Here is a 27,065-nt window from a genome sequence, read left to right on the forward strand (position 1 = left end):
CCAGGGTGGTGGCTGCAGACAGGTCAGGTAGGGTCAGGTGGCTGCGTGGAGCAGCTTCTGAGAAGCACATGGGTGTGCTTGTGTAACCATTGCTGCACGAGCACTGGCCGCTTTCTGGGACTGGTTCAGCTTTTCAAACCTCTTCAGTCAGGTTTTTCTTGAACCCATCCCAGCTTGAGCAAAGCAAGTGGCTGGCTGGCAGCGGTCTCTGCGGTGGGAGCAGAGCCAGGTTCGTCCCCAGAATCCAGCGTGAGCTCGTTGTTAGCGGGATTTGTTTTAATTTGTCTGCTCCTCTGCAGCACCAAGGAGACTGCTTCCCTTTCTGCTTTGAAAGGCCGGTCCAGGCTCTCTCCTCCCTGCCGTAGATTTTGAAGTAGGGTATCGCCTGCTGTGCTCAAATGCTCCTGTGCCGCAGTCCCCAGTGTCAGGTCACGCTGCTCTTGCCCATGCTTAAAGGGATAGAGATGAACAGGTCCCTCCCGTTGTGGCCCTCCCTCTGTCCTTGTCACCCTCCTGCCCCCCCCTCTTTATGCCCTCAGCCTCCTGGCTCTGTAGGTGCCCTGTATCTCCTCCCCAGTGCTGGGACGGCTGCTGCCGTGGGCCGGGATGGTGCCCAGGAGAAGGGCGATAGGGGAGCAGCAGCCCGTAGTAAGGGCCGTTTTTCCGGTGTGGCGTTTCCACAGCCGGCGGTGGGGTCAGTAAATGCTGACGGCCCGGGATGGGCAGGAAATGCCCGAGTTAAAGGCTGCGGGGCGCTGCCGCAGGACCCTTTGGTTCGGTCCCCGGGGGCGGGCGCGGGGCGGGGCGGCTCGGCACGGCTCGGCACGGCTCGGCACGGCCCGCCCCGCTCCCAGACCCGCTCCCAGCGCCGCTGCCTCATGGAGCCGCACGGGCCCGCCTGCCCCGGCAGCGTCCTCTTCGGTGAGCGGCCCCGGGCCAGGGGAGCGGGGACAGGGGCAAGGGGGAGGGAGAGACACGTGGGGGGGCATAGATGAATTGGGGAGGTGACTCACGGGGCGGGGAGTGGGGGGACGAGAGAGAGACGTAGAAGAGAGAACTGGGGGGACAGGAGAGACACGTTGGGGCAATAAATAGGGGGCAGGAGAGAGATGGGGCAGAAAGAGACTTTGGTGAGTAATGGGGACGGCGTGGAGGCTGGAAAGACAGTGTGGGTGGGGGGGGAACACGTGTGAGGGCAATAGGGCCGGGGGGTCGGTCAGAGAGAGAGCTGGTGGCAGCAGACACATCGTGGGGGGAAGGAGGCAAGAGAGACACGTGGGTCTGAAGAGACACGTGGAGGGCTTTAACGTGCCGGGGGGGAGGACGGTGCGGAGAGACACGTGTGCGACCGGGCTTGGGAGGGAACGGGCACATGCTGCGGGGCCCGGGGCGGTTTGGGGGCAGCCGCGTGGGGTCTTGGTGTTCTGGCGGCTTTAGAGGGCTGGGAATACCGGGGCGGTGGGTTGGCAGCCCCAGCTCTCGCCGGCCTCTCCCGCTCCTCCGGTTCATCCCCCGCGCTCGCACGTCAGCGTTTCGTGGGCGCCTGTCGCGGGGCGGCCGAGCCGCGTCCCTCCTCTCTGGGAGGGGTTTCGGCCGGGCCGTGGAAGCCCCGGCGCACGCGGCCCTGCGCTGCTCACCGGGGCTGTGCGGGCAGCGCCCAGCCCGGGCCGGGCCCCGCGGCTCAGCGCACGCTGCGCTGGGGGAAGATCGGAGCTGCAGCTCCCCAGGCCTTTCATGCACGTGGGGTTTGGTCCTCCCCTCGCTGAGTTGAATACATGAGCATGGGCAGAAAGAGGTCCTGCCTTGGGCTGCGTTCGTGAAGGCCGATGTCCTCTCCCTTGCAAATGCCGGCACTGGTATGCAGGGCTTAGCTCTGTGTTTTTCCGATCAGCCTCACATTGGTGAGTCATCCTGCAATAACTAAACGCACCCAGGGCAGTTTCGTCCCTCTGGTTGGCTGAATCCTGATCCTAAGAGCTAAGGACATAGTTATGCATCTCCCTTGTTTTTGTAACTGTCTGAAGAGGTATGTAATAAAATATGCCTCAAAACTTCTCTTGAGGGACTCCAGCTCCCTGTAGCTTGGCCTAGCATCCTCCCCTTGGGTTGTGTTTCATCATTCAGGTCTTGCACTCTGTGTCTGTTTCTGCTTCCAGACTCCCATCCAAGAAAAAGTTGTACTGGTGGTGGCATGAGCAGAGTCCCTGTTTTGTCTGCTCCCGCCTGTTTCCCACAGTGGTGTGCCCTGACTGTTCTGCTCTCTGGAGGGGAAGAGCCTTGCCCTGCCAGTGCTTGGGAACCTTGGGTGCCTGTGGGCATTGCTTTGTGGCAGCCCGCTTTGGAGACACCAGGTTTTGTCCCTGCATGGCGCAGAGGCAGATGCGTAGTTTTCTGGGACCCTGGAGCCCAGAAACCCTGGCCTGTTGCTGCTCCTCACATGAGAAAATAAAGAGGTTTAGGGATGCCATGTGCATGCTTGACCAGGGCTCCCCCTCAGAGCACTTTGCCCGTGGTGCATGGTGTTGTGCATTGCCTGCTACAGGTTTTTGATCTGCTCCTTCTAGGCTGTGAGCTGACTGCCAGTACCAAATCCTACACATTTCAGGTGGATGAAGAAGATGACTCTGACCACATTTTGGCGCTGTCTGTGGTAAGAGAAATGTTAATTAACTGTGCTTGTTCTCTCCTGTAGTCACCTATATCCTTAAGCCCCCTTTCCAGGCTCATCTTCCTTTCTTGGCTGGGCTGGATCAGGGAACTCCCTTGACTGAGGCCCCAGGACTGGCTGCTCTCAGGGCAGGTCATAGAGTGGTCACATTTATCCATCATACAGAGGTGCTTGTGCAAAGTCTGTGGTGCAGAGGACTGCTGAATAGGGGAATGCTCCAGGCAGGTGGTGAAGAAAAATATTTTTGCCTTGAATTTGACCTTGTTGGAGCCTCACACCAGATTCACACCAGCTGGGTCTCTGGCTTGTTGCTCCCCAAGCCCACATAGGTGCAGGGCTTCATTCCTGGCTCTCACTTGGATTGTTTTCTATCCTGGGAGCACAGAACCTGCCAGTGTGGATCAGATCAGCAGAAAATGCAGCCCAGGTGCCTCCCTTGAGGTAACTGCAAAAACAGCTGTCGCAGCTGGGACAGGCACAGAGCCCCCTCTGAGGCAGTCAGGGGACAATTGCTATGGGGTGCTTCAGTGCTCTCCCTGTTTTGTGGAGCAGCATCCTCACACCTTGCATGACATCTGGGCTGGTAGCATTGTTGTGGGTTACTTGTCCTGTGGAGAGCTCCAGCTGTCCCTGACGTGTCCCTTAGGAGAGCAGTTGCTCACAGTCTCCACTCCCACCCAGGTCTGCCTCACAGATGGTGCCAAGGACGAGTGCAATGTGGTGGAAGTCGTTGGGCGAAACCATGAGAACAAAGAGATTGCTGTGCCTGTGGCAAATCTGAAGCTGTCATGCCAGCCCTTGGTAAGAGGCTGATTTAAAGATTCAGGGGTGGATGGCTGCAGGGAACAGGACAGCTCTGGATGTATCCTGATCTCGGATCTGCAGCTCACAGGCAAATGCCCTGAATACCCTTGGCCTGGCTGAAGGTGCCCTCAGATGGACATGTTTAACTGGGCCAGGTGCTGGGAACTACAGGATATTCTGCTTTTTGCTTCTGCCCCTAACTCAGCTCCATCTCTGCTCTTTGCAGCTGAGTCTGGACAACTTCAAGCTGCAGCCTCCAGTGACCTTTCGCCTGGCAGCGGGCTCTGGCCCAGTGCACCTCGCTGGCTGGCACAGGATCAGTAAGGACTGAAGGGTGGGAAAAAGCTTGGGAGGAGTGAGGGCTAGGAAGGGGCTCCAGTGTCAACAACTGCCAAGGAGCTGCTGGGAGATGCCCTGGGTGCTACTTGGCATGCATGCTCTGTCCCTCCTTTGTCCCCGGGGGCCATCTCAGTGCAGGGATTCCTTCCCTGTCCTAAAGCCTTGCATGGGAAAAGGGGTCTGGATGTCTCAAACTGTCCCCTTTTTCCATGTCTGGCTGTCACCATTCCCCTCTGGGACCTCCCTCCAACTGGAATGCTGCTTATTTCCCACTGTTAGCTGCTGTGAAAGCTGCTTCAGTGCTCCTTGGGCTGTTCTGCTCTTGGGGTGTCTTGGGGGCCAGTTGTATTTGCACACACATAAATTGCTGAGTAACAGTTACTTGTGTCCCAGTGCACAGGGAAGATGCTTCCTTTGAGGAGGATGATGACTTGTCTGAGGAGGATGAGGAGGAGCTTCCTCCTATTATGCCAGCCAAGAAGTAGGAGGAGGAAGCAGTAACTTGTCTCCAGGCAAGGTGAGGGGCTGGGCAGCCTTGGAGGAAGGATCTGGGTGGCTGTGGTACCGGTGTGGCAAGTGTGGGTGGAACGTGCTGCTGGAGTCTGCTGGTCTCAATCTGATTCTTTCTCCTAGGTATTCACTGGGACTTCTCTCCCTGGATGGTTTTTACCTTGGACACCTCTTGCCAGGACCTCAACATTTGCTGCTTTGTTTTTCTTTTTATGCTGTTGTAACTTTTTGGGGAGCAGGGGCTGCTCCCAGCACTGGGGTGTCTCCTTTCACACATCCTTGGGAGGGTTATCCCAAAACTGGATGGATGCTGCTGGTATATCCCCTCTCCCCCATCCCTTTTCTGGGAGTTGGGGGTGGAGGAGGTGATCCTTGCCCTGTGCCTTTTTGCTGCCCTGGACCTCTGCTCTCTGCCCCCCCTTTCCCTGGCTGGGAAATACCAGTCCTGGCCCCTTCCCCAGCAGATGGGTGTAAAGCCAGGCACTTTCACTGATTCCAATGTGTTTGCTTTTGCTTGCTCACAGTTTGGTGTTTTTTATACACGTGGAAGTGTGAAACTGGGGCCCAGGCTCTGTTCTCGACTGCAGTTATGGTGGGGTGGGAGCTCACAGCCTGTCTCATTTGGGGGGAGGTTCTGGGTCAATCTGCATTGTAAAGAACTGTTCTTACACACTCAATAAAGGTCTCTCAGGCATCAGGTCTGAAGAAAGGTCACTGCTGGCTGGCAGGTTCTTCCCGTGCACGCTTCAGTGGGGAAAGTTTGAGCTGTGACCTTTGCTGAGGGGTTGTGTCCCCCCCATGCCTGGCTACCCAGAGAGGGCTTGATCCTTTCTGCACTTCAGCCAGGTGGCATTTCTTACCCGTGGTGGCTGGTTCTGCCCTTAAATATTTCACTGGCAGTTTCTCTGCAACCGGTCTTGTATTCTTGGCCCATGTGCTGATGCCTGTCCCAGTCCTCCTTGTCTGAGACACTGGATGTTGTCCCTGAGAAGCACCATGGGCTGTTCTGTCATGCTGGCTCATTTGATGCCCTCGGATAATGAGTTTCTCAGTTGCCTGGACCCATGTAGGAAATCCAGGGTGGATCCTCAGCTCAGGCTCCTTTCTAGATCATACTTCTCTCTGGGACCTGTGCAGCTCCTTTCCACCTACCCACTGTTTCCTTCTGACCCCAAACAGCCCTTACTTAGCTCTCAGAATGAGGCTTCAAAGCCCCTTGCAGCAAAGGGGAAAGGACTGAAGAGGAGTTGGCTCTGGGGAGATCTTTCTGTGGCATTTCAGTACTTTAAGGGAGCTTATCAGAAAGATGGGGACAGACTTTTCAGCAGGGCCTGTTGTGGTAGGACAAGGACTAATAATTTTAAACTAAAAGGGTTGATTTAAATAGAATATAAGGAAGAAAGGCTTTTTTCAATGAGGGTGGTGAAACACTGGCACAGGTTGCCCAGAGAGGTGGTAGATGCCCCATCCCCGAAAACATTCAAGATCAGGTTGAACAGGGCTCTGATCTAGTTGAAGATGCCCCTGTCTATGGCAGAGGGGTTAGACTAGATAGCTTTTAAAAGTCTCTTCCAACCCAAAACATTCCACGACTCCAAGTCCGCATGCATCCCGACCCCGGGGCACGCGACCTCAGCTGCCTGGGGGGCACCAGCGGAGAAAGCCGGCTCGGGGGAGCTGAACCCCCTGTTTCGCGCATGGCCCCCGCGGCAGCGCGGGGGGAGGATGTCGGGGGCTGGGGAGGCGGCGGGGCCCGGTGCGGCACCGCCAGGGGGCAGGCGGGCTCTGCGGCCCCGCTCCCGGGGCACCGGGAACCGCCGGGCCCGGCCGCTCCCGCTCCCGCTCCCGCCCCGACCGCCCGGCCCGCGGGGCTCGCCCGGCGCATGGCCGCCCTCCGCGGGCAGACCCCGGGATGCAAAGGGGGCACCCCGCTCTGCTGCTCCTCCTATCCCTGCGAGAGGGGGGTGCGGCTGGCAGGGGTCTGTCCCCGGGGAGGTGCGGTTCCCCCGCCGTCCCGTGTGCCCGGGGCTGGCGCTCGGTGCCTGTGCCCACAGGCGCGGTCAGATCTCTCGGGAAATCCCGTTGCCCTGGGAAGTTCGTAAGAAGCGGGACATTCCTGCCGCTGAGCTGGGTGGAAGGATGCCGTAGCAGCTTCCCTGGTGGCTGGGGATGTTTGAGAGGTGTTGGTGAGCACAGCGCACCAGTGGCCTGTGCTGATGGTACGGGAAGGGATGTGGGCTGTGGATGGAGCCATGGCTGGGACAGCGCTAGGAAGGTGCCCAGCCCCTGCCAGGGCTGGCATGCCATCACCTCGCAGATTTCCCTGGCTATGTGCACCTGGAAGGGGTCTGGGATGATCTGTCTGCCAGACCTTGACTGTGCTTGTGCTCTGTGGAATTGCAGCTTGACTCCAGGGAAACAAGAGCCAGCAGACCATTTTTAACAAGGCACTCTTGGAAGGGAGGATTGGGGGAGGCAGCTGGTACCAAGCCTGGTGAGGAGTGATGAGTGGAGGGAGTGGGCACAGCTCAGTTCGGGAAGGGTGGTACTGTTGCCTCACACAGGGTAGAAGAGGCTGTGCTGGCTGATGAGAAGGAGTATTTGGCCTCTTCAACGGTAAAAGGATATTATTTCAGGCTGCTGGTGTCCTTCATGGTGTCTAGGTAGCTGGAACAGAGGCAGGCAGGACTGTCCTGGCAGGGGACAAAGGTGGCACCATGGGGGACATGAAGATGGTGGCAGGAGGCTTGAGGAGGCAAAGCTTGCACACCCCAGTGGAGGACCAGCTCATCTCAAGGCTTTGTCATGAATGCTGGCTGGTCCCCAGTGCTGCTGTAGGGCAATGCCAGGGGAAGTGGATGCCCCAAACCCAGAGGGAGCAGTGCAGGGGCTGGGGGGTGTTGGTACTGCCAAGCCCCTTTCTAAGTGACTTGGGGAGGTTTGCCTCCGAATCCCCAGCAATGTCACAGCCTTGATGTGCTCAGCCTGGGGAGAGGGAGATGAATGCTGAAATGTCAGGAGGCTGGGAGGGGGGATGCGCTCACACACAGCACTTAATGGGGAAGGATGGGATTACAGGGGTCACGCTAGGTGAGCAGCTTCCTTCGTGGAGCTGATGGTATCAAAGCAGGTGCCCCTGGCTGCAAATACCTTGGGCAAACAAACAGGGCTGTCTAAGAGCAGGTGGGCTCGGGTATGGCTGGGGGATGCTCAGTGATGGTGGGGGGCAGGAGGCTCTCTGTGCACAGGGAGTTGAAGCGTGGGGCTCCTGGTATGAGGGCTGCCTTGTCTTCCATAGGGTGAAGGGGGTAATCGAGTTGTGTTTCTGTGTACATGTGTGAGCTCCCCATGCTGGAGACACGTGTAAGAGAGTGGAGCCCTTCCCTCTCCCAACGGGGGGTGGAAGTGCCAGTACCTGGGGAGCCAAATGATGCCCCAGATGAAGGCTCTGGGATTGCTCTGGGACCTGATTTGCTCTGAGCATCCCTCCTCTCTGCTGCTTCAGGGCTCTGCATGCTGCTACAGCTGGTGATGGATCCCTTCCTGCTCTTGCAGCAGCGGGGAGCCCTGCCCCTGGCTGAGCCATGCAGCAGAGAAACGTGGCTGTAGTGGGGCTTAATGTGGAGGTCACCATGCATGAGCACCGTGGCTGTGCACCCATGGTGCCACACACGCCGCAGCCCTCCCACACCAGCCTGCTGCTCCTGCTGAGAGGCTCGGGCTGCTCGCTGCAGGGCCTGGCTCAGGTGCAGCCTCACTGGGCTGGGGCTTGGCTGCCTCCTCCAGCTGGGTGGCTGGGCCAGGCCAGCAGCTCCCACAGGATGCTCTGTTTTCAGAGGTCAGGTTTGAGTTGCTTTTTCAGGGACAGAAAAGTAGGATGGGGAGCTGCTCTGCTGAGTGTGGCCAGGAAGTGGTTTTCCTTATGATGCCCCAGCCAGTCCTGCCCCATCAGAGTTCTGGCTGGGTTTCAACTCTTTGTGACTTAGACCACGGCCCCAGGGCGGCTGAGAAGCGCAGCTGTGACTGTGCTGTAGGTGGGGCTGGTCCCCTGCTCCATGAGCTCTCTGTTGCTGGTTCCCACGCTGATCTAGGGTGAAGCTCTTTTTCTTTGAGTCTCAGCTGCCTGGGCTTCGAAGGAAGCGAAGGAGACACCCCAGGATATGCAGCATCCCATTATCCTGGGGTTCAGTGGCTCTGCAAGGTGGACAGAGAGCCGTGTGGTACCTCGGTGGCAGCAGGAGCCAGAAAAATGGCCAGCGGAGCCACATTTAGCTGAGACTACCCTGATGGTGGGGGTGATGAGTGTCCTGTTCTCTGAAGTGTTAGCTGACTGTGCTATCCCTGTTCCATCCTGACGGGCAGTGGGCACGGGTACCTCTGCTGTTGCCTCAGGGAGCCACCAGGGCAGGGCGTGCCCTGGCACAGCTGAGCTGCGGGCAGATTGCAACCAAGACAGGCAGCAGCAGGGTCTGGAAGGGCCAGGCTGCCGCTAATTCCCATTCTCTTCCCATCAATATGCCTTGCAAAGGGAGATGGTGCTGATGCACTGTGTGGGAATGGCCACCACTGCTGGAGAACTGAAGCTCAGGTCTGGTGTCATCCCCTGCTCGCTGGTGCTCAGACACGTGCTGGGTCCTCCCAGGGTGCCTCAAGATTTTTGGGAGCATGGATGCGTGGCTGTTAACTCACTGAGTGTTCTGTGGGAGGAGAAGAGGCTCCTCCAGCTCCACAGTGGATGCCTGGATGCACATCCTGGCACAGGAGTTTGCTCATGCCCCGGGCGGTGGCAGGCTGTGATAATGTCGCTGCCTGTGGCGTGGACTCATGTCCCCAGCCCCACAGTGCCACCCAGAATACAAGAGGGGGCTGTGTCCATGAAGGTGCTGCTGTGGCAGCTGTGGCTTTTTGTTCTGCAGTGAGGGCACAGCTGGAGAAGCACAGGATAATCTTGGAGCAGGGGTGTGTGGGTTTAAATTCACAGACACTCCCAGACACGTAAAGCAGGTGTTAAAAGTGAATATGTTTGGGCTGTGGCAGAGAGCTCCATGCAGGACAGCCTGGGCTGAGGCTCCCTGCAGCTGTCCCACACTCCCCTGCTGAGCCCCCTGCGCAGCCGCCTCACGTCAGGGCAGTGTTGGCAGCTCTGTGCTCAGCACCCGCAGCCGAGATACCCGGAGGTCGCAGGTGTCCTGCCCTTCGACCCCTCCGAGGTGCAAATCTAATCACTCTGGCCTCGGCTGTCTCTGACACTGGCAGGACTGTCAGTACTGGCCACACGTCCCTGCCAGCCTGGTGGCATCCAGGGGAACAGGGCCTGCACGGAGCATCTGAGCTGTGTCCCAAGGGGATTTAGGATCTCTGAGTTATTCTCTCAGGCCCGTCAGTGGCAGAGGCCTAGGCTGGATGGGCAGGATTTATCTTCTGTGGTATCCTTGCTGGTGACGTCTCTGCATAGGGCCTGTGGGACAGCCCACACCACTCCATGCCTCCAGTGCCTACTCCCCTGACAGGCTCTTAGGCAGGCAGAGACCCCTGAGGTGCAGGGCATGAGGTTTATGGGGCTGAATAGGAAGGGCTGTTGCTGATGGGCAGAGTAGAGGATGAGGAGAGCAGAGGGGACGGGGACCTTGTCTGTGGCAGGTCTGTCCTGCTACACCTCCTGATGCTCAGCTCACAGGGAAAAGCAGCATGGTCTAGCAGCGGGGCTTGGCCATTGGGAGGTAGGATTTTGACTTCTGGGAAAAAAATGGCAGTAGAATGTTTGGAGAGCTCTCAGACTCCATCTGAACTCCCTGGGCTCTTGTGCCTGGCTGGCTCCCTGCATCCCTGACCCATCCTGCACACCTTCGAGATGGTGTCTGCACCATGATGGCAGCTTGGGTTGTGCATGCCGTGGCCATGCTGCTGGGTGGCATGAAGTCCCCTACCACAGCTGGTACTGGGGAGAAGCCAGTTACAGACTGTCTTTGGGCTCTGGCTGTTGTTTTACCTGTGACCATATGTTCCTCACCTTCCCAAAACACAGAGGTCTGTAGGGCGCACAGAGACCAGGCATGGCCTGGGTGTGGAAGCTGGAAAGGGGTGCAGTTCCTGTGCCAGTCCCATACCAGTGTGGGGTGGGGGCTGTAGGGCTGACAGAAGATGAAGGGCTGGGCTTGGATGAGGACTAGCAGGGGGGTTGGGGCAGGTCCATGGTGCGGTGGGCCACAGAAAGGGGGGGGGGCCTGCAGCCAAGCCTGGACAACAGCAAGTGCCATGGGAAGTGTGTCCAACCCTCCTTTGGGGTTCACTCCCATTGGCCCCACTGTCTCCCCCCATAGCCCCAGCTCTCACAGGGCCATGTGGGGTGCCCCAGGGCCTGGCTCCTCGGGGCCAGGGTCAGGAAGAGCTGTGGCTCTGCTGGGCTGGGATGTCAAAGGGGCCATAACCCTGGTGTTTTGCAAACTCCTGGGGTCAGCAGTTCAGCTGCCACTGACACAGAGGCCCAGAGACACACACGGGCATTTTGGGTGGATGCTGTAAGCAAACAAACTAAGGTAGAGTTACAGCCGACGTACAGCACCCCCCCCCGGGCCATGCTGTTGGTTTTAGGCTTAACCCCACTGCGGGCTGGGTGCAGAAGTCCTCTTCCTAAGAGGACCCAAACCAAACCAAATTGCCTGATGGGGCTGTCTGGGAAGTGAGGCAAGAAAGGAACAGCATTTTGTGTCTCTGTCTCAGCTACTCATGATACTGAAGGAGCCAAAGACCCCATCCCACAGACAGGACAGTGACACCTGGCATTGAGTGATGGCTCCCATCTTCCTGGGTGGCCAGTGGAGCCCCTTCCTACCCAGCCTGGCTTTGACCCCCCTCTTCCCAGCCCTGCCTGATGATGTGTGGCTGGAGACCCTCAGGAGGGTGCTGCTGCTTGGGCTGGGGCTATGACGCTGGGGAAGTTGTGCCAGCCAGGGATGTCTTGGGACCAAGTCCTAGAGGTGCTGTTTGGTCTGTACAAGAGGGTCAGGAATGGAGTGGAGCTGCCCAAGTGCCATGAGCACACACATCCTCATCCACATGTCCATGTGTGCCACCCCTTCCCCATTCAAGTGTGTCATGGCCATTCCTGGTCAGGCTGCTTGTTTGCTGACCCCTGTTCGATGCAGAACAGAATTGCAAAGAAATGCTCAACCTCGGGTTTAATCATGCAGGGTTGGAGATGTCACCTTCTCCCTAAGCTGATCCCATGTGAACTGGGAGCCTTTGGTTTTTGTTTCTGGCTTGCCTAGCTCAAGCCCAGCTGTGATACTCTGTGTGGGCCTCTTCCTGAGCTGGGTAGCTGCAGAGTCATCCCAGTTCTCTCTCCTTGCTGATGGATGAGGCCTGAGCAGGTGTCTCCCCTTCAGTGCCCTCCACAAGGCTTTGGCCTCGCTCAGCTCTGCCAGGTCGTTACCCATGTGCCTGGCTCACCCCAAGTGCTGGGTGGGGATACCAGAGATGAGAACAGCACTGGCCTCAACAGAGCCAAATGCAGGGGATGCTTAACACTATTAGAAAATCCATGTATGCATCTGTGGACCATCCTGGGTGACGGGATGACACCCTGCTCTGCCTGGAGACCAGGAGTGAAGCTGCCACATGCTGAGCTGCCCAGGCTGCCCCTGCTATGCTGGCAGCCCTGCTGTTGTGAGTGGTGACTCTCCTCCCTATTGCCTAGCCTGGATGGAAAGCAAAGCCCAGCTTTGTCTCCTCTGATCTGCAGGAGTGTTGCTGCCTGGGAGCCAGCACGCGGCCACTGAAGGACGGTGAAGCCAATATTGAGGCCCAAAATTCCAGGAGCACAGACTGAAATTATGGAAGCAAAGGTTGTGTTTCTAGAGCGCTGCTGGGCAGGAGGGACAGGAGGTGGTGAAGGGAGTCAGCCCAATTCCCTGAAACGAAGCTTTGAGAGCAGGCTGCTGAAAAGTGACCAGACAGGGCCACGTCACCCAGTTTGGTCCTGCACAGGGGTGGGCACAGCTCCAGGGGGCTGTGACCAGAACACAGGGGCAGTCTCCTGGCCTGGTGTTCCCACCGCCCACAAAACATGCCTCAGTCTTGCTGCTAGTAATTGAATAGAGAGAAGAATTAATTGTGAGTGGGCTGTGTCTCCCCTTCCCAGGGCTCCTCGTTTGCCCTGGGGCTGCCTTGGTGCTGTGGGTAGTGAAGACAAGGTCATTCCCATGTAACACATCCCAGTGGGGTTTCACCAAGTTCCTTCCCTTTGGGGGGTGGGGGCAGGTTAATGGTGAGCAGTGGGATCGCCCCAGGCTGCTCCGTGCTGTTCAGCCATGGAGGACTGCTGTTGCCTCTGAAACGCCCCATTAAAGCCACAGTGAAGGATCAGCAGGCAGGGCTGGGGGCACTGGACCGCCGGGCTGGGAAGAGTGAGGGTGGAGTGGGCTAGTATCCCTCTGGCTTCGCTGGGAAGCCCCCGTGTCTTTATTTTGGGGTGGAAAAAGTTGGTTTATGGCCAAGCATCCTCCAGGCATGGCTGCAAAACATTACAGGATCCTGGGTTTTGTGCATTTTGGCTCTTCTTCATAAGGTGTTGGAGCACAGAGAGATGCTCAGGTATTGGGCAGTGCTTCCTGTGCTTCAGTGTCCTCACCTTCATGTGTCCCAGCCTTTGGCTAACCCTCAACTCCCCTTCCTACATTGTCTGTTCCCTTTCACAGTCCCCAGGCTGTCTGAGTTCTCTGCACCTGCAGAGAGGAGCTTTCCTCGCCCTCTGGCTCGCTCAGTGCTGCTGTGTGCTGCTGCAGGTACTGCTCTCCTCCATCAGTCGGGATTAGCGCTGTGGTCCTGTCTATGTCCCTGCCTGGCAGGAGCAGGGAACTGTGCCTGTTGGCCTCTCTCTGTGAGTGACAGCAGTGTCCTGGTTGCTCCTCCACCTGATAGTTTCCCCTGAAACTATCCACTGGTAGTTCCCCCTGAAAGAGGTATTCATGGCAAAACTCCTGTGGGTGTTTTGCTGGCTTCCCCTCACCCCAAATTCTCCTAGGCTCCTCTTATGATATGAACTCCCAGTTTGCTAGGAGCCCTTGTTTCCATTCAGCCCAGTTTGGCCTGCTTGCCCCTAAAGCTGTGGTTGGTGTTGTTTTTCTTGTTTCTGCCTTTCTGAAATAAGGGATGCTAGTGGAGAGGTTTCAGGCTGATGCTCCTTGCTGGCTTTGATCTCTTGTGGGGAGCAGGAGCTGGCACTGCTGTTCGTCACCCTGCACAAGGAAGGGGGTGTATGTGGGCCATTTCTGACGTGGACTGGGGTTAGATGGGGGTGATGAAGAAGCAGGCAGGAAGTTGGAGCTGGAACCTGTCTGTGTCCTGCAGATGTGCTAAGGGACATCCTGGGAGAGAGAAGGCATGGTGCTGGGGTGGCTCTGGGTGTGGGGGTGCCATGCTGAGCATCACAAGGGGAATGGGAAGAGCTTTCCTCAGCACCCACTCTGCTCTCTCCAGTCTCTGCTGTACAGCGGCACAGACCCCTCCCAGAGTCTCACAGTCACTCTCCTGCTGTCCCTTCCTTCTCAAATCCTCTCCTGGTCTGCTTCCTATCTTACTGCAGTCTAGGCTGCTCCAGGAGCTGCCTCCACAGTTCCCAGCTGCCAGGAGGCTCTGCGTAGGGTGAAGGACATGGGCAAAGTTTGAGAGCAAGCCTGGACCCCAGCCAGGCTGGGACAGACACCTCCATGTCCTGATTCCTCTCTCAGCTCCTGCTTCTTGGTGTCGTAGCCCTGTGGCTGCACCTTGGTACCCTCAGCTTTGTGGGAACGGGGATGGGAGGGCTGCAGCTCACATGCCTGCTGCTAATGTTTCATCTGCAGCATTTAACATCCCTGATGAACATAAAACACACGAGGTCTTCTCTGAACAAAAACACTTCTGTACCTGACCAGTCTAAACATGGTCCCAGTTCTGCAGACCAGGGCAGAGGAGCAGTGGGGTAGCAGGGTGGGACCATGCTGGTGAGCCTCTTCCAGGGATCACAGCCCAGTGGCTGCTTCAAGCGCTGGGGGCACAGCAGGTCCCCAAGTCTTTCTGCCACAAGGGCCTTTCTTCCACCATCTCCACAGCAGTTTGGCCTGAGGCCCAGCTGGTCTCAGGAGCACAGGGCTGGAGTTTCTCTTCTCCCCAGGAGAGCCAGACAAGCCATTTAGTCTCACTGCCTGGGGATGGAGGGGACCCTCACCCCGTGGACTAGGGGGCTTATCTCAGATGGCCTGTGAAGGAGCTGACAGGCACGCGGATTTCCCTTGTGCTGCCTGGCACGGGAGAGAGCCTATCCAAAAAGGTTTTTTACTTAAAAACAAAAGGGGGTGGGGGGTGTCATGCTTGATACAAACACAGGTGGGCTGGGAAGCACCAAGGGAAGAAGGCAAATACCTCTGTGCAGGCACCTGGCTTCCCTGCGAGGAGCAGACTGCGGGCATGATCCAAGGCAGCAGCAGAGGTGGAATGAACCCAGCAGCCATGATGCTGCCAGTCCCTGGCTGTCACCAACCTGCTCATTTCTCTTCCCTTCCCGAAGGTGGGGTAGGATGGGGCCTGTGGAGGCTTTGGCTGTAGGCCCGGGGATGGCTGACAGGAGCATCGTCTGTCATCCGCTGTCAGGGGAAGTGTGGCCACTCCTGGGTGATCCCACACTGGCTTGATTTTACAGCCATGACTGGCACTTGAGCCTGTTTGCCGAGGGCAGGGGGCACACAGGACTGTCAGCTTGTGGCTGCCTCTGACCCCGTACAGGACACCATAAATCTCCCAATTTAAGGCAGCCCAGGCTGTTTTGGACACGGTGCTATTGAGTAGACTGTAGTGTGCAGGATAATGTGTACCTGATCCTGTGCCCACCAGGGGTAAAGTGGAGACGGCCGCTGGTGAAGGAGAGCAGCATCTGGGAAATAGACTAAATGCCTTGAATTTTTTATATATAAAAAAGTGGAGATTGTCTGAATTTAGAACATCAGGAGTGTCTGATGCTTTGGTTTTGCCTGGTTTTCCTTAGGCAGTGCAGAGAGGGGAATATGAGGATCCACCTCACCCGTGCTGTGGTACATCAGCTGTTCACACAGCTCATCCTGGAGGATTTTTCTCCTGACCATGTGCTGTAGTGATGAGCTGAGTGTGTGAATGTGTCCTGCCCTTGGAAACCAGCTCCTGCTTCTGCCGAGCACCTTCAGTGCCTGTCCTGCCTGTTCCTGTGGTCCTCCTAAATGCTTCCAGTTAAATGCAGGCTTGGCCCAAGACTTCTTTCTACACATAGGAAGCCCCCTCAGAAACATCCTTAAAATCTTTTGCACCAAAAAAAGGGAAAGAAAATGAACAAGGACCTGAATTTTTTGGTAATTTTGGCCAGCACAAGGCAGTTGCTCATTCTGTGCTGTACTGGGTTTGTTAATACTGATACAGGGACTGTTTTCTCCTTGGGCCCTGTGGGGTCAGCCCAGTGGTGGGGCAGTGCCCAGGCTCCCGCACCTGCCTGCAGCACCCCTCAGCAGTGAGGATGCTGGGCAAGATCAGGTGAGAACCCTGGGACATCCATCCCCAGAGGTGACAGTAGGCAGAGTTTTGGGGTGACTCATTGTATGGTGGGGAGAGGTGTTGGTGCTCTTGTGTCTAGGGTTGCTGGGTGCCTGAGCAAGGGGGAAGGTGCACAAGCTGGGTGTCAGCGTGCACACGAGAGAGAGAACTGTCCCGTGGCTGCAGCTGTGTCTGTGTGTGAGGCAGAAGGGTGTATTTTGCGGGTAGGGGTAAGCAAAGCGAAGGGTGAATAACTGTGCTGGGGGGTGCACAGTGTGCCAGGGGTGCAAGTGAGAGGGAGGGGACCTCATGGGAAAGGCTGCACGCATGTGCCAGCTGTGTGTGCGTGAAAGGGACTGCGTGGAGCCTGTGTGTGTGAAGGTAGCGTGCATGTATGTGCGTGTGCGGGGCCGTGTGTGTGTGCGGGCGGGCCGTGCACGCGTGTGTCTCTGTGGGTGTGTGTGCTGGTGCGGCGGGGCAGCCGCCGCGCTGTCACTCAGGGGCGGCTGACAGGAGCTGCCTCTCCAGCGGCGGCAGATAGCGCTGATTGCTGATTCGAGGAAGCAAAATAGCAATTGTAATTATGGGCTCTGATAAGATAAAGGAGGGCGCGGGGAGCGCGGGGACCGGCAGCGGGGCACGGCCGGCAAATTAGCAGCTGTCACTCAGCGCCGAGCAGGCGGCGCCGGCCCCGGCCAGGTACCGGCCCCGGGGGCCGCCCGCTGCAGCCCCGCCGCAGCCCCCGCCCCGGTGCGCAACAGGTGGCGGGGCCGGGAGGGCCGGGGCTCGCCGGAACAATGCAGCCCTCGGCGGCCCTGCCCGGGCTGCGGGGCTGAGCCCCGTCCCGCCGCCGCCGCCCGGCCCCATGGCCCCGCAGCGCCGGCCCTGAGGGCGCCCGCCCGCTCCACAAGGTAAGCGCCCGGCGGGGATGCTCGCGGAGAAAGCGGGGGTGTCCCGCTCCCCACCCCGGCGGAGGTATTTGCTCAGCCTCACTCCTTCTCGAAACTCCGGCCCCCTCCATCCCCCTCCTCCGGTAATCCTTTTAATGTCTGGCACGTCCCGGGAGGGCTCGCCCGCCCGCTCCCAATCCACAACGCGCCCGCGGAGCGGCGAACCCCCAGCGGGGGGAACCGCATCCACGACCCACCCTCCGAGCCCTTAAACCCCGTTTTACCGATGGGGAAACTGAGGCACGGGGTGGGAAGGGAGTCCCGCCGGCGACTGGCCGCGGAGCCCGGCCCTTAGTGGCAGCCCCGAACCCCGGCGACACCTGGCCCGCCGCTCGCTCCGCTTCGGCAGGTACCGCCGGGGCCGGGAGGGTAGCGGGCGTCCGGCCGGGCTTCTCCCGCTGCGGCTGCCGCCCCCGGGCCGCGCCCGCCCCCGCCGTCGGGGCTGCGGGTCGGCTTCGCCTCCCGGGGAGGCAGCGGGGCCGCGGAGCGGGGCGGGGGGCTCCCCGCGGCAGGGGCCGCCGGCCGAGGGCCCCGGGGGCTGGGCGGGCGGTCGGGTCCCCGGGGCCTTTCCTCTCTGTAGCCGCTTGTGCCCTCCTTTCTTTGGGGCGAGGACGTGCCGGCAGGGCGAGAGGAACCGAGGAGCTGAGGCAGCGCCGCGCCCCCCGGGCGCTCCCCGCCGCCGCCGGGCCCCGGGCCCCGCATCGGCGCCGCGATGGACCCCTGCTCTTCGCTCTTTAGCTACGTGTGAGTACCGGCAGCCCCAGCTCTCCCGCCCCGCGCCCGCAGCGCCCCCGGCTCACACCTCTCTCCCGCTTTTCCCCCTCCCAGGTTAATGCACTTGTTCGTCCTCTGCCTGCAAGCCCAGGTAAGAGCCCGCTGGGCTGCCCGGCTTTGTTCGCCCCGCGGGGATGGGGGGTGCCCCGCCGCCGCCGAGCGGCTCGGCAGGGAGGGAGACAGGGAAGAGGAGCCGTTTAAAACCCAGGAGACAAAAGTTGCCTGATCGTAAAAAGCCGGAGCCGAGGGGGAACCCACTTTTCCCGGGACGCAAAATGCGGTGCGGGGGACTCCGGCTGCGAGGCAGGGGGTACCGGGATTTCAAGGAAATACGCAGGGTTACCTTAAAGCCGCTTTAATTCCAGTCCCCCGACCTCTAATTACACTGTGGATACCCCCATCCTTCTCCTCCGTTTTTTTTCCCTCCTATATTGCTTCATCCAAAAAAGTAAAGCAGAATTAAAAACAGGAAAAGAAACCCTGCAAAAGCCTTAGTAAAAAGCGCAGGTTTTGATTCAGCTTAAAAGTGTCAGACTTTAGCATAGCTGGTTTGTATCGGCAGAGGCAGAAGTGACACGAATAGATTAAACGTCCCGGGCAGAGCTTGTGCAACACCCGCATACCAGCAGGCACGCGTCGCTGGGAACGGTGTGCCTCCAAACCGGGGTGAAGCCCCCCCTTCCCCCTGAGATCACAGGTGCAGAAGCTTTGTTTAAAATGCCCTTTAAGCTACTTTTTTTTATTATTGTTATTTTCCTGGAAGCTTGGGGGGGAAAAAATGGAATTTCCAGCTGAATAGTGAAGGGAATGGAGCACTGGGAGTGTGCAGTTGTATAAAAACATAGCTGTAATATTTTGGAGTATGAGATGGAGACCAAATAGCAGCATGGCTAATGACCTCTCCTCCACATGGTACCCTCATCAGAGCTGGGGAGAGAATCCTGCTGTATTATCCAAAACCCGTCTATAGGAAACACACATGCACAGGCAGAAGCAGAGGGAGAGAGATGACATTGTCAAGGGGAGATATCTCTATAAAGCTGGCTTTGGGAGAGCAGCGGCTTTTGCTTTTATTGTGGTTTTCTGTTGTTGTTTAAGACAGGAGGAAATCTTCCCATTTGACGTGGGGGTGGTGGGGGGTAGTCCCAGCCTTCTGATGTTGAAAGGAGCGATCTCCTAACATTTGCTCAGAATACATCTTTATAAATGTCAGGGAGCAGCGAAACTTTCCAGACTTAAAAGAGGGATTTGAGACGAGGGGGGAAAAAGACTTCTGTGCCAGCTCGCGAGCCGGGGCTGAGGGGGGAGCAGGTTTGGCTGCTCATGAAAGTCATTTAAAGCCCAGGAGCAGCAGTGTCGGGTCTGGAGAGGATGGGCTCAGCTGCAGCTCTGGGACTAACGGGTTGGTGGGCTGGGGACGACCCCGTGCTGGCACCAAACAGCTGACTGGGGATGAGGGCTGTGTTTGCATGGGTAGCATGTTGGTATCCTCAGGTTGTTATACCACTAAATACCTGGGCTGGGGTATGGTTTTCTTGTAATTCTTATACCTCACAGCTCTACCATCTCTGTGGACTTTGTGTTGGAAGAGCTTATTGAGTGGGATATTTGGGAGCAAATAAAGAGCCTGAGACCCAGAGGACAGGCAGCTGTTGAAACTGCTGGGGTATGTGCCTGGGGCAGCTGGAGTAGTAGTATGTTCCTGCAGAGGTGAGAGAGGTGTGGGATGAAAGCATCAGCCCCTTGAGAGGGCAACATAGTGCCATCCTGCATGTCTCGCCTCGACCCCCTCCACCTCCCAGCCTTGACGCCCATCTCAAGGTACCCCAGTGCCAGTTAGGACCCACTGAGTCCTGGAGGGGTCTCTGGGCTCACTAAGCACTGTTGTACTCCCGAGCCACCTGCCCCTCTGCTTCGGGCATGTCTGGAGCTCTGTACAGGGCTCTGATCACTGTGTCCCAGAGCTTCTTCTCCTGGAAAGATTTTGGTGGCACAGGAGGCACCGCCGCGGTCCTGGCTCCTGGCCTCCCCGTAAAGCCCAGCTGGAGGCCAGTGATCTCGGCTCAGCCCATTTGCCCCGCTGAGGAGTAGAGATTATAATGGTGTGTTGTATATTTTTTAATTTCCTAAAGGTAACTGTTCAGTCCCCACCTAATTTTACACAGCATGTGAGGGAGCAGAGCCTGGTGACAGATCAGCTCAGCCGGCGGCTTGTCCGTACCTACCAGCTGTACAGCCGGACCAGCGGGAAACATGTGCAGATCTTGGACAACAAGAAAATCAATGCGATGGCAGAGGATGGAGATGTGCACGGTAAGGACACACGATGTGGGCAGGCACGGGGGGAGCTGGGGAGGTGTTCGCAGCCCATCGTGGCGATTGATGATTTCCGTCCTGTTTGTTAGCCAGAAATCGTTAAAATCGTTCAGCTTGTGGGGGCTTGTAAAAGGAGAACATAGGGGTCAGTAATCAGCAGCTGTGTGATTCAAGGTGAGGGCAGGTTCCCTGTGCCAAGGGAGGGGACCAGTTCTTGAAGGATAGGCTCTGCTTCTTTCCTTTTAATTCTTGGTTTGCACCTGACTCAGAGGGCTCGGGGCTGTGGCATCCTGAACATCATCAGTCATTTCATCCCAGCTCTTTAGAGGGATGGGAATCCCTGAGACTTCCTTCTGAAACAGAAACGGAAAGTAAATTTGAAAAAGAAGAGGCAGGGAGGAGAAAGGGGGAATGACTTCTTTGGAAGCCTTCCCTGAACTAGGATTGTCTAAAGTGGCATTTTCCTGATATAGTCACATCCCTTCCTTCTCCTAACAAATCCCGAGCAGGGGGTCAGCGAGGCAGTCAGCTGCAGGTGAAGATGCTGCGGTGTCTCTAGAGACAAAGCAGGGACTCTGCAAGCGTGAGAGCCTGTGCTCTGCCACAGCCCCTCTGCATCATCCTGGCACCCTCTCCCCAAAACCCCCACCCTCTCTGGGGCAGGGGGACCGGTCTCTCCGCTGGGGACTCTTGAAGCCCAAATACTTTGGTGGTGTGAGCTACTGCCACGTTGGGATGGTCAAACGTGGCACAGGGGTCAGTGGGGCCAGCGAGCCCCGGCAGCGCCACGGGGCTGGCTGTGGGAGGCCTGATCCTGCACCCGGGGCAGGGAAGCACCTGCGTTCCTGTGTGTTGTGCACAGGGATTGCAACTCTTGTTCTTTGGTATTAGCTGCAATTTCCCTACCTTGCTTGGGTAGATTAGTAGGAACAATTTTTTTTTCTTTACCTTTCTGGGCTTTGTGGGCTTTTTCTTCATTTTGCTTTGGCTGAAAATTTCACCCTGGACGTTATCACTGCAAGCACAGTGCAGGTTCCATGTGATATTCCATACATCCAGAATTAATCTTGCAAATGAATTATTCCCATCCTGGAGCAGATCTAGCTTGAAAGGGCAGTAGCTAATTTCCCAAGCAAAAAAAGAAAATCCCATCTTGTTTTAGACCTCTAACGCCTGGATTTTAAAAAACAGTTAGTGCATATTTAAATAACAACCAGGTTTAAATAAGGCCAGAAGGAGGGGACTGGTGGTGGCTTGAAAAACTCTATTAAAATGTAATAAAGAAAGGTTAAGCATTTGAAGAGCTAAGGAGGAAAATGAAGACTGATCTAAACCAGAAAGAGAACAAGCAGTTTTTCAGATGTAAAGTTTTAAAAGAGTTGCAAGTCTGTAAATGTTAAAATAGAGGTTCAGGATTGTTCTGTATGAATCTCTAGGGAGGCCCCCATGTCTGGAAGAACTATTAAAACGCTTCTTACTTTCACCTTTTTTAACATTTCCTGAATACTTTCTCCTCTTCGCAGTCCAGTTGGGGGATCAAGTGTGTCTCGCTGCATTTTTTCAGCATTTACGTAGCCACTTTCCCTTCAAAGTTTGAGCATGAAACATAATTTTACTGGGATAAATCTGTCACTTAAATGAAAGAATGGAGTTGAAAATGTTAAGCCTCACCCCCTCCCCAAAAGAGGGAGGAAAAAAAAAAAGGACTCCCCCCAAATGTTATCTAGAAATCCACTTTTGCAGCAAGGATCCCCCCCTCCCCAAGCCGTTCCTTCTGCCTTTTTTTTTGTCTCATTTTTGGGGGTGGGCGTGTAAAAGGGGTTGATTTATTTTTGCAGATGACCCCTTTCCCCACGCTGACATTTTTACAGCCGACTTAACATCAAGTCTGGCGTTTTCAGTTATTTATCTTAATTGTCAATATTTGATTGACTTTTTTTAATTCTAAGGGAAGGTGGGCGGCCTTAATTCTAAGGGAAGCTGCAGCCCAGCTTGTCCCTCCCAGGCTGTGCCTGCCACCAAGAAAACCACTGCCAGCTGCAGCTTGAACTCAACCCCACAAGTGGCAGGGGAAACCAGCACAGCTCTCTGCCCCCTTGCTGGTTTTTATCTATGCCCAGGGTTTTCTGCTGGCTGAGGCTGGAGTTTGCAGGGTTCACGAGTTGCCTACAAGGGTCTAGGGGTGCAAGTCACTGGGGCCAGGTTGTCTTTATCCTCTGTGGATGAGGGGGCCAGAGCGACACATGGGCTGGGCTCGTGCAGGGCAGCAAACCCGTCTGGTGGCTGTAAATCACAGCTGCCCTTTGGGGAAAAAGGAAAAAAAAAGGGAAAAGTCCAAAAGAGAAGCAATGTGCATCTTTAAAGCAGGGTTTTGTGCTCACTGAGGCCAAGGCCTCCCACTCCCTCCCTCTCTCCCTCTTCATCCCTCCCTCCCTCCCAGCTCTTTCTATCGCTCAGAGAGAAAAATCAATTCTCCTCAAACCTTTTACTGCCTCCAAGATCAATTCCCCCTTTCCCCAATATAGATAAATAGGGGGTCACTGTCTCAGTGCTTTGTTTGCAGAGTGCCATCGCTCCCGTGGGTGATTTTGGGGATGCTAGGTGCTTGTCAGGCTCTGGGCATTGATCAGCATAGCCTGGAGTTGGCTCTTCCCAAATTTCCTGTCTCTGAGTTCAATCTGTGCCTGCCTAGGAGTAGGGGGATGTGAGTGCACAGTAGCTTGGGGACAAGAGATGCTGCAGGGTGATGCTGATGGGAGGGGGTGCCTGCATGCACATCAAGCTTGGCCTGCCTGACAGCACCAAATCAGTCAGCCCCAGCAAATTTGGGGATGATCTTTCCATTGGTCAACTCAGTGGCTGCCAGCACTGCCTGCTTGCTGTCCCCACCCCTGGTGCCATTGACCTGAGCAGCATCCATCATAACAGGGAACAGGATTGAGGCATTGCAGAGACAGAGGGGCCATTTGCCCCTCACCCAGAGTGTGATTTAGGCTCGTTTTAGCTTGTGTGTGTGTACCCACAGCCTCCTTCTGCCATTCAAAGCATCTTCCTGCCGAGCCTCCCGCTCCAGAGCCACGGCACTGCCCTCACTGGGGCTTGCTGGAGGCTGAGCATGCTGGGCTAGAGATGTGCAAGCTGCAGTGAACCACAGTCCTGGGGAACTGAGCAGCCCTTGTGCAGAGATCAGAGAGGATAAATAGGGCATCAACAGACTTAAACCCATGTTAAGAGTGTCAGTTTGGAATCATTGTGGCCTGTACTCTAATTGCCTTTTCTGATAGCACTTGTGGTACTATGGGCTGATGCTGGACAAGAGCTGATGGGGCAGTCACAGCTGGCTTTTCAGCACCGTGGGGAATTCTTTGGTGCTTGGCATAGCACAGACCTTTTGAGGTGCAAACAGGTAGCCACCATCCCCATCGAGGCTTGCTCTGGGGACAGCAGCTGCAGGACTGGGAAGAAGGATGTCCTGTCCCCATCCTCCCCCTTCCCTGGGGATGGATGGGCTTTGGGGCTTGGGTTCCCAGGGTGAAGGCAGGGAGGGAAGGTGACAGTTCTATTTATAGGCGGCCCATCGACCCAGTGATTTGCATAGCTCCTTCGGAAGTCGATCGATGCCTCCATTAAAAAACTGAGACCAAATCAATACGCCCTCTCGACTTGTGCAAAGGTGAAAGGCATTAAAAGGGTGGCTGTTACCCTTCACGCCTCCCCTGCCAGCTGCAAAGTCACTGCTCCTCCTGTAGCCCTGGCCTGGCAGAGGGACATGGAGCAGTGTCCCCTGGGCTGGGGACAGCTGGCAGCACGCTGTGCACTTCCAGAAGGTGCCTGCCTGGTTCTTGCCCACAGGCACACCCAGACCTCCAGCACAAGCCCTGCTCGCTGCCCTGACTCCATCTGGGACACCTCTGTGGCACCTGAACCACTGAGCCCCGTGGAGTGGTGTAAAACAGAGCTACTCCCCACCCAGCACAGCTCATGGTGGCAAAGGATCATGTCCAAGGTCATTCAGGGACATAGGGGCAGATTAAGGGAGGGACAAGGCTGTATCTTAACCTCATGTGCTGATTTTAGGGCTCTCTCTGGCCCAGTTGCCTGAGCTCATGTGCCTGCAGTGCTCAGCACCAGGGTTCATTGCTGGGGTCTCCATACCTGGGCTGGCTCTATCCCACAGCCCCTCTGACCTCCCTCCCTCTCTCCCCTCCGTTGCTCTCCCCAGCCAAGCTCATCGTGGAGACAGACACCTTTGGGAGCCGCGTGCGTATCAAGGGGGCAGCCACGGGTTTCTACATCTGCATGAACAAGAAGGGGAAGCTGATTGGCAAGGTAGGGTGCAAGGGTATGGGCAAGGCAGGGAACTGCTGGGGACACGGAGCAGGGACTGCCAGGAGAGGAGCTCTGACCTGATACAGAGCTACCTGTGTGGTGGGGAGGTGAGATGGGGGTCCTGGGGCTCAGCCAGCACTGCCTTTTTGAGGGCAGGGGGACAAGCCATCCTGCAGCCTGAGGGGGAGCAAGAGAGGTGGGAGGGTGCCGTGTGGGGCACATTCCTTCTATCTCTCCGAACAAATAGGCGGATTGCTGGTCTATTCTCCACGATTACATGGTACAAATGCCAGGAATGTTAAGATGCTCCATGGGGCTGGCCCCAAGGCCAGACCCCACCACCCGCTGATTTGTCATGCAGCTTCTGAGCCTCGATGCCCCTTCCCATGGCGGGGGGGCTGGATGCGCCAAATCCCTCCAGAACAGTGATTATCTGCAAGGATTTTCCATGGCAGCTGCTTCCTGGGGGCTGCCCAATGTGGGTCCCTCTCTAGTCCTGCTGCTGCCCATAAGGGGGGGAGCTCAGTTCCTGGCTACCCCGTGCTCCTCCCACCACCTGCATCAGTGGGCACCAGCACCACTGACCTCACGTCACTTCTCCTACCACTCAATGCTCCTCGATGCCCCTCCTATATTAAAGACCCCAGGGGGACAGGATGTGTGGGTGAGCTGGGACGGAGAGTTTGCTTATGGTTATGCCCAGGCACAGTGGAGGCAAAAGTTCCCTTATGGATGTGGTGGAAGTTAAGGCTGAGACCAGCTGCACTGGTACGTAAGCAGCAATGAGCAGTGTCTGTGTCACAATGCCTGCTCCCTGTGGCTTGTTGAGGGAAAGCAGATTTTGGGCAATTCTGACCTGTGGGAGAAGTGAGCCTTTGGTTGCCCGCAAGCACTGCAACCCTGTTGCCACCTCAGTCAGTCCAGTGTGGGGCATTGAGAAGCAGCCCTCTGAGCAAGTGCCTGTTGCATAAATCTCTGCTCCTGTCCCCTTCTCAGAGCAACGGCAAAGGCAAGGACTGCGTGTTCACGGAGATCGTGCTGGAGAACAACTACACAGCGCTGCAGAACGCCAAGTACGAGGGCTGGTACATGGCCTTCACCCGCAAGGGCCGCCCGCGCAAGGGCTCCAAGACCCGGCAGCACCAGCGCGAGGTGCATTTCATGAAGAGGCTTCCCAAGGGCCACCAGACCACCGAGCCCCACAGACGCTTTGAGTTCCTCAACTACCCCTTCAACCGGAGAAGTAAAAGGACTAGAAACTCCAGCTCCAGAGCGGGCCCTTGATGTGCCTGCCCCTGCCCCATCTGCCTGCATCTCTCCTGGAGGACGTTCCTCTGAGCTTGGTGGACTATATGTAGAGACCTTCCCTTATGGGTATTAAACAAAACAGAGAAAAAAAAATGGGAGGGGGAGGATAAAAAAAACTTACCTGCTCTAGTTGTTGATACTTTTGGGGGGGGTGTTTGGTTTTTACAAAAAAAAAAAAAAAAAAAAAAGAGGAAAAAAATGAGAGAGGCTCTATTTTTGTACTCCAGCTTTAAAAGTAATGAAACATTCAAAGACTGGTGAAGGGAAAAGAGCCCTTCACTTAGAAATGTTCTAGTCTGTTCGGGGTTGCGCTTTATTTTGTAATTTTTTTTTTTTTTTGGTAGCTCTAGGGGGAAAGGAGTTAAAAAATCATGTTTAAAACAAACAAGCAAAAAAACCATGGAAATCCAAATCTGGAAGCGATGTGCTACTTAAATGAACTGAACTAATGCTATGCTTGCTGGAGAAGATGGAGAGGCTGGGAAACAACTAAGGGGAGGGGGTTTATTTTGGAGGTGGTTGGAGATTTCCTAGGTGGTTTTTGCAGCCTGAGTGATGTGGGGGCACTGCCTGTGGGGGCTGACTGTGACGCCTGGGGTGAGGACCACTGGATGCTTTCTTTCCTTGGATGTGCCTACTTCTTTGGCTGAGCAAGGGGTTGCTGGAAGTCGCTTGCATCCTTCTGAGAACACTGCTGGCTTCACAAGTCTCAACTTACTTTTTTACTCAGGAGAGGACAGGGGTGATGGATTCCCCAGAGAAAGTCCTGAACTGACTTGGTACCTCTTACCCACGGGAGCATCTTTGGCATTTGGTTTGTTTTAAAGTACTAAGGTACAGCTGCCGTGGAGCAGGCTGGTAACTGGTATTATTTTTTTCCCCATGTGGAAAATGTGAACTTCTCACCAAAAATTGATATTTTTTTTCTGTCTATATTTTTTTATCAGATGCAAGTTTTCATCCATAAAATTAAACAAAGTTTACAAATTATTGTGGAGCCATTCCAGGCTGTTTTGTGGTAATATTCAGTATCATGTCATAACAGTTGGTGCTTCCATTGCCAACCGTCTCTTCCAGGTTTCCTCTTTGATAAGAAATACTGCCATCCTTGTCCCCCTAGGAAAGGAGGGGGTTTCTTTCAAAATTTCTGTGTTGACAGAAGCCCAATTTTCTATTTAGAAGAAAAAAAAAAAACCCAACCCCAAAGAAACATTAAATCTCTTGAGTGAACATCCTCAGCCAGCCCTGCTCTGCACATGCTGCCCTGGGACTGTGACTCTCTCCAAAGGGTTAAACCAATTATTCTTAACGGGGAGGGCAAACAAAGACACTGGATAGGAGCCAGAACCAGGGGTGACTTTTCATTCAATCTTTTTTGATTGTTTGGGGGTTTTCCTGTTTCCCTGAGGATTTTTGTTTTGTTTCGGTTGTGTACAAATTGAATATGAAATGATTGAAATATTTATTTAATATGTGCATTAAAAGTTTGTATTAGTCTGACAGAGCCTGATGCTTTCCAGGGATGGGTTGGG

The 27,065-nt window shown here is 55.9% G+C and overlaps 3 protein-coding genes across 4 annotated transcripts; 2 read left to right on the top strand and 1 right to left on the bottom strand.

The window, feature by feature from the left end:
- Positions 1–702: 702 nt before the first annotated feature.
- On the top strand, positions 703–5,035 carry NPM3 (nucleophosmin/nucleoplasmin 3). Its single transcript, XM_069020438.1, is given in 7 exon segments — positions 703–807; positions 810–921; positions 2,565–2,650; positions 3,350–3,469; positions 3,699–3,792; positions 4,205–4,328; positions 4,445–5,035. Coding segments are annotated over 6 exon segments (609 nt in total). The 3' UTR covers positions 4,297–4,328; positions 4,445–5,035.
- Positions 5,036–16,502: 11,467 nt separating this feature from the next.
- FGF8 (fibroblast growth factor 8) lies at positions 16,503–27,030 on the top strand. Of its 2 annotated transcripts, none has more exons than XM_069020439.1 (6): positions 16,503–16,767; positions 17,417–17,550; positions 17,635–17,671; positions 19,713–19,893; positions 24,119–24,225; positions 25,222–27,030. In XM_069020439.1, exons 2-6 carry the CDS (start codon positions 17,519–17,521, stop codon positions 25,507–25,509), a joined length of 645 nt encoding a protein of 214 aa, XP_068876540.1. In that variant the 5' UTR covers positions 16,503–16,767; positions 17,417–17,518; the 3' UTR covers positions 25,510–27,030. The 2 variants fall into 2 exon arrangements, with proteins under 2 accessions (XP_068876540.1, XP_068876541.1); XM_069020440.1 differs by having other exon boundaries at positions 19,746–19,893.
- LOC138112773 (collagen alpha-1(I) chain) lies at positions 17,098–17,508 on the bottom strand. Its single transcript, XM_069020370.1, has one exon. The coding sequence runs from the start codon at positions 17,506–17,508 to the stop codon at positions 17,098–17,100; it is 411 nt and encodes a 136-aa protein (XP_068876471.1).
- Positions 27,031–27,065: the final 35 nt, after the last annotated feature.

This window comes from Aphelocoma coerulescens, chromosome 6, assembly GCF_041296385.1.
Source record: "Aphelocoma coerulescens isolate FSJ_1873_10779 chromosome 6, UR_Acoe_1.0, whole genome shotgun sequence".
Taxonomy (NCBI): domain Eukaryota; kingdom Metazoa; phylum Chordata; class Aves; order Passeriformes; family Corvidae; genus Aphelocoma; species Aphelocoma coerulescens.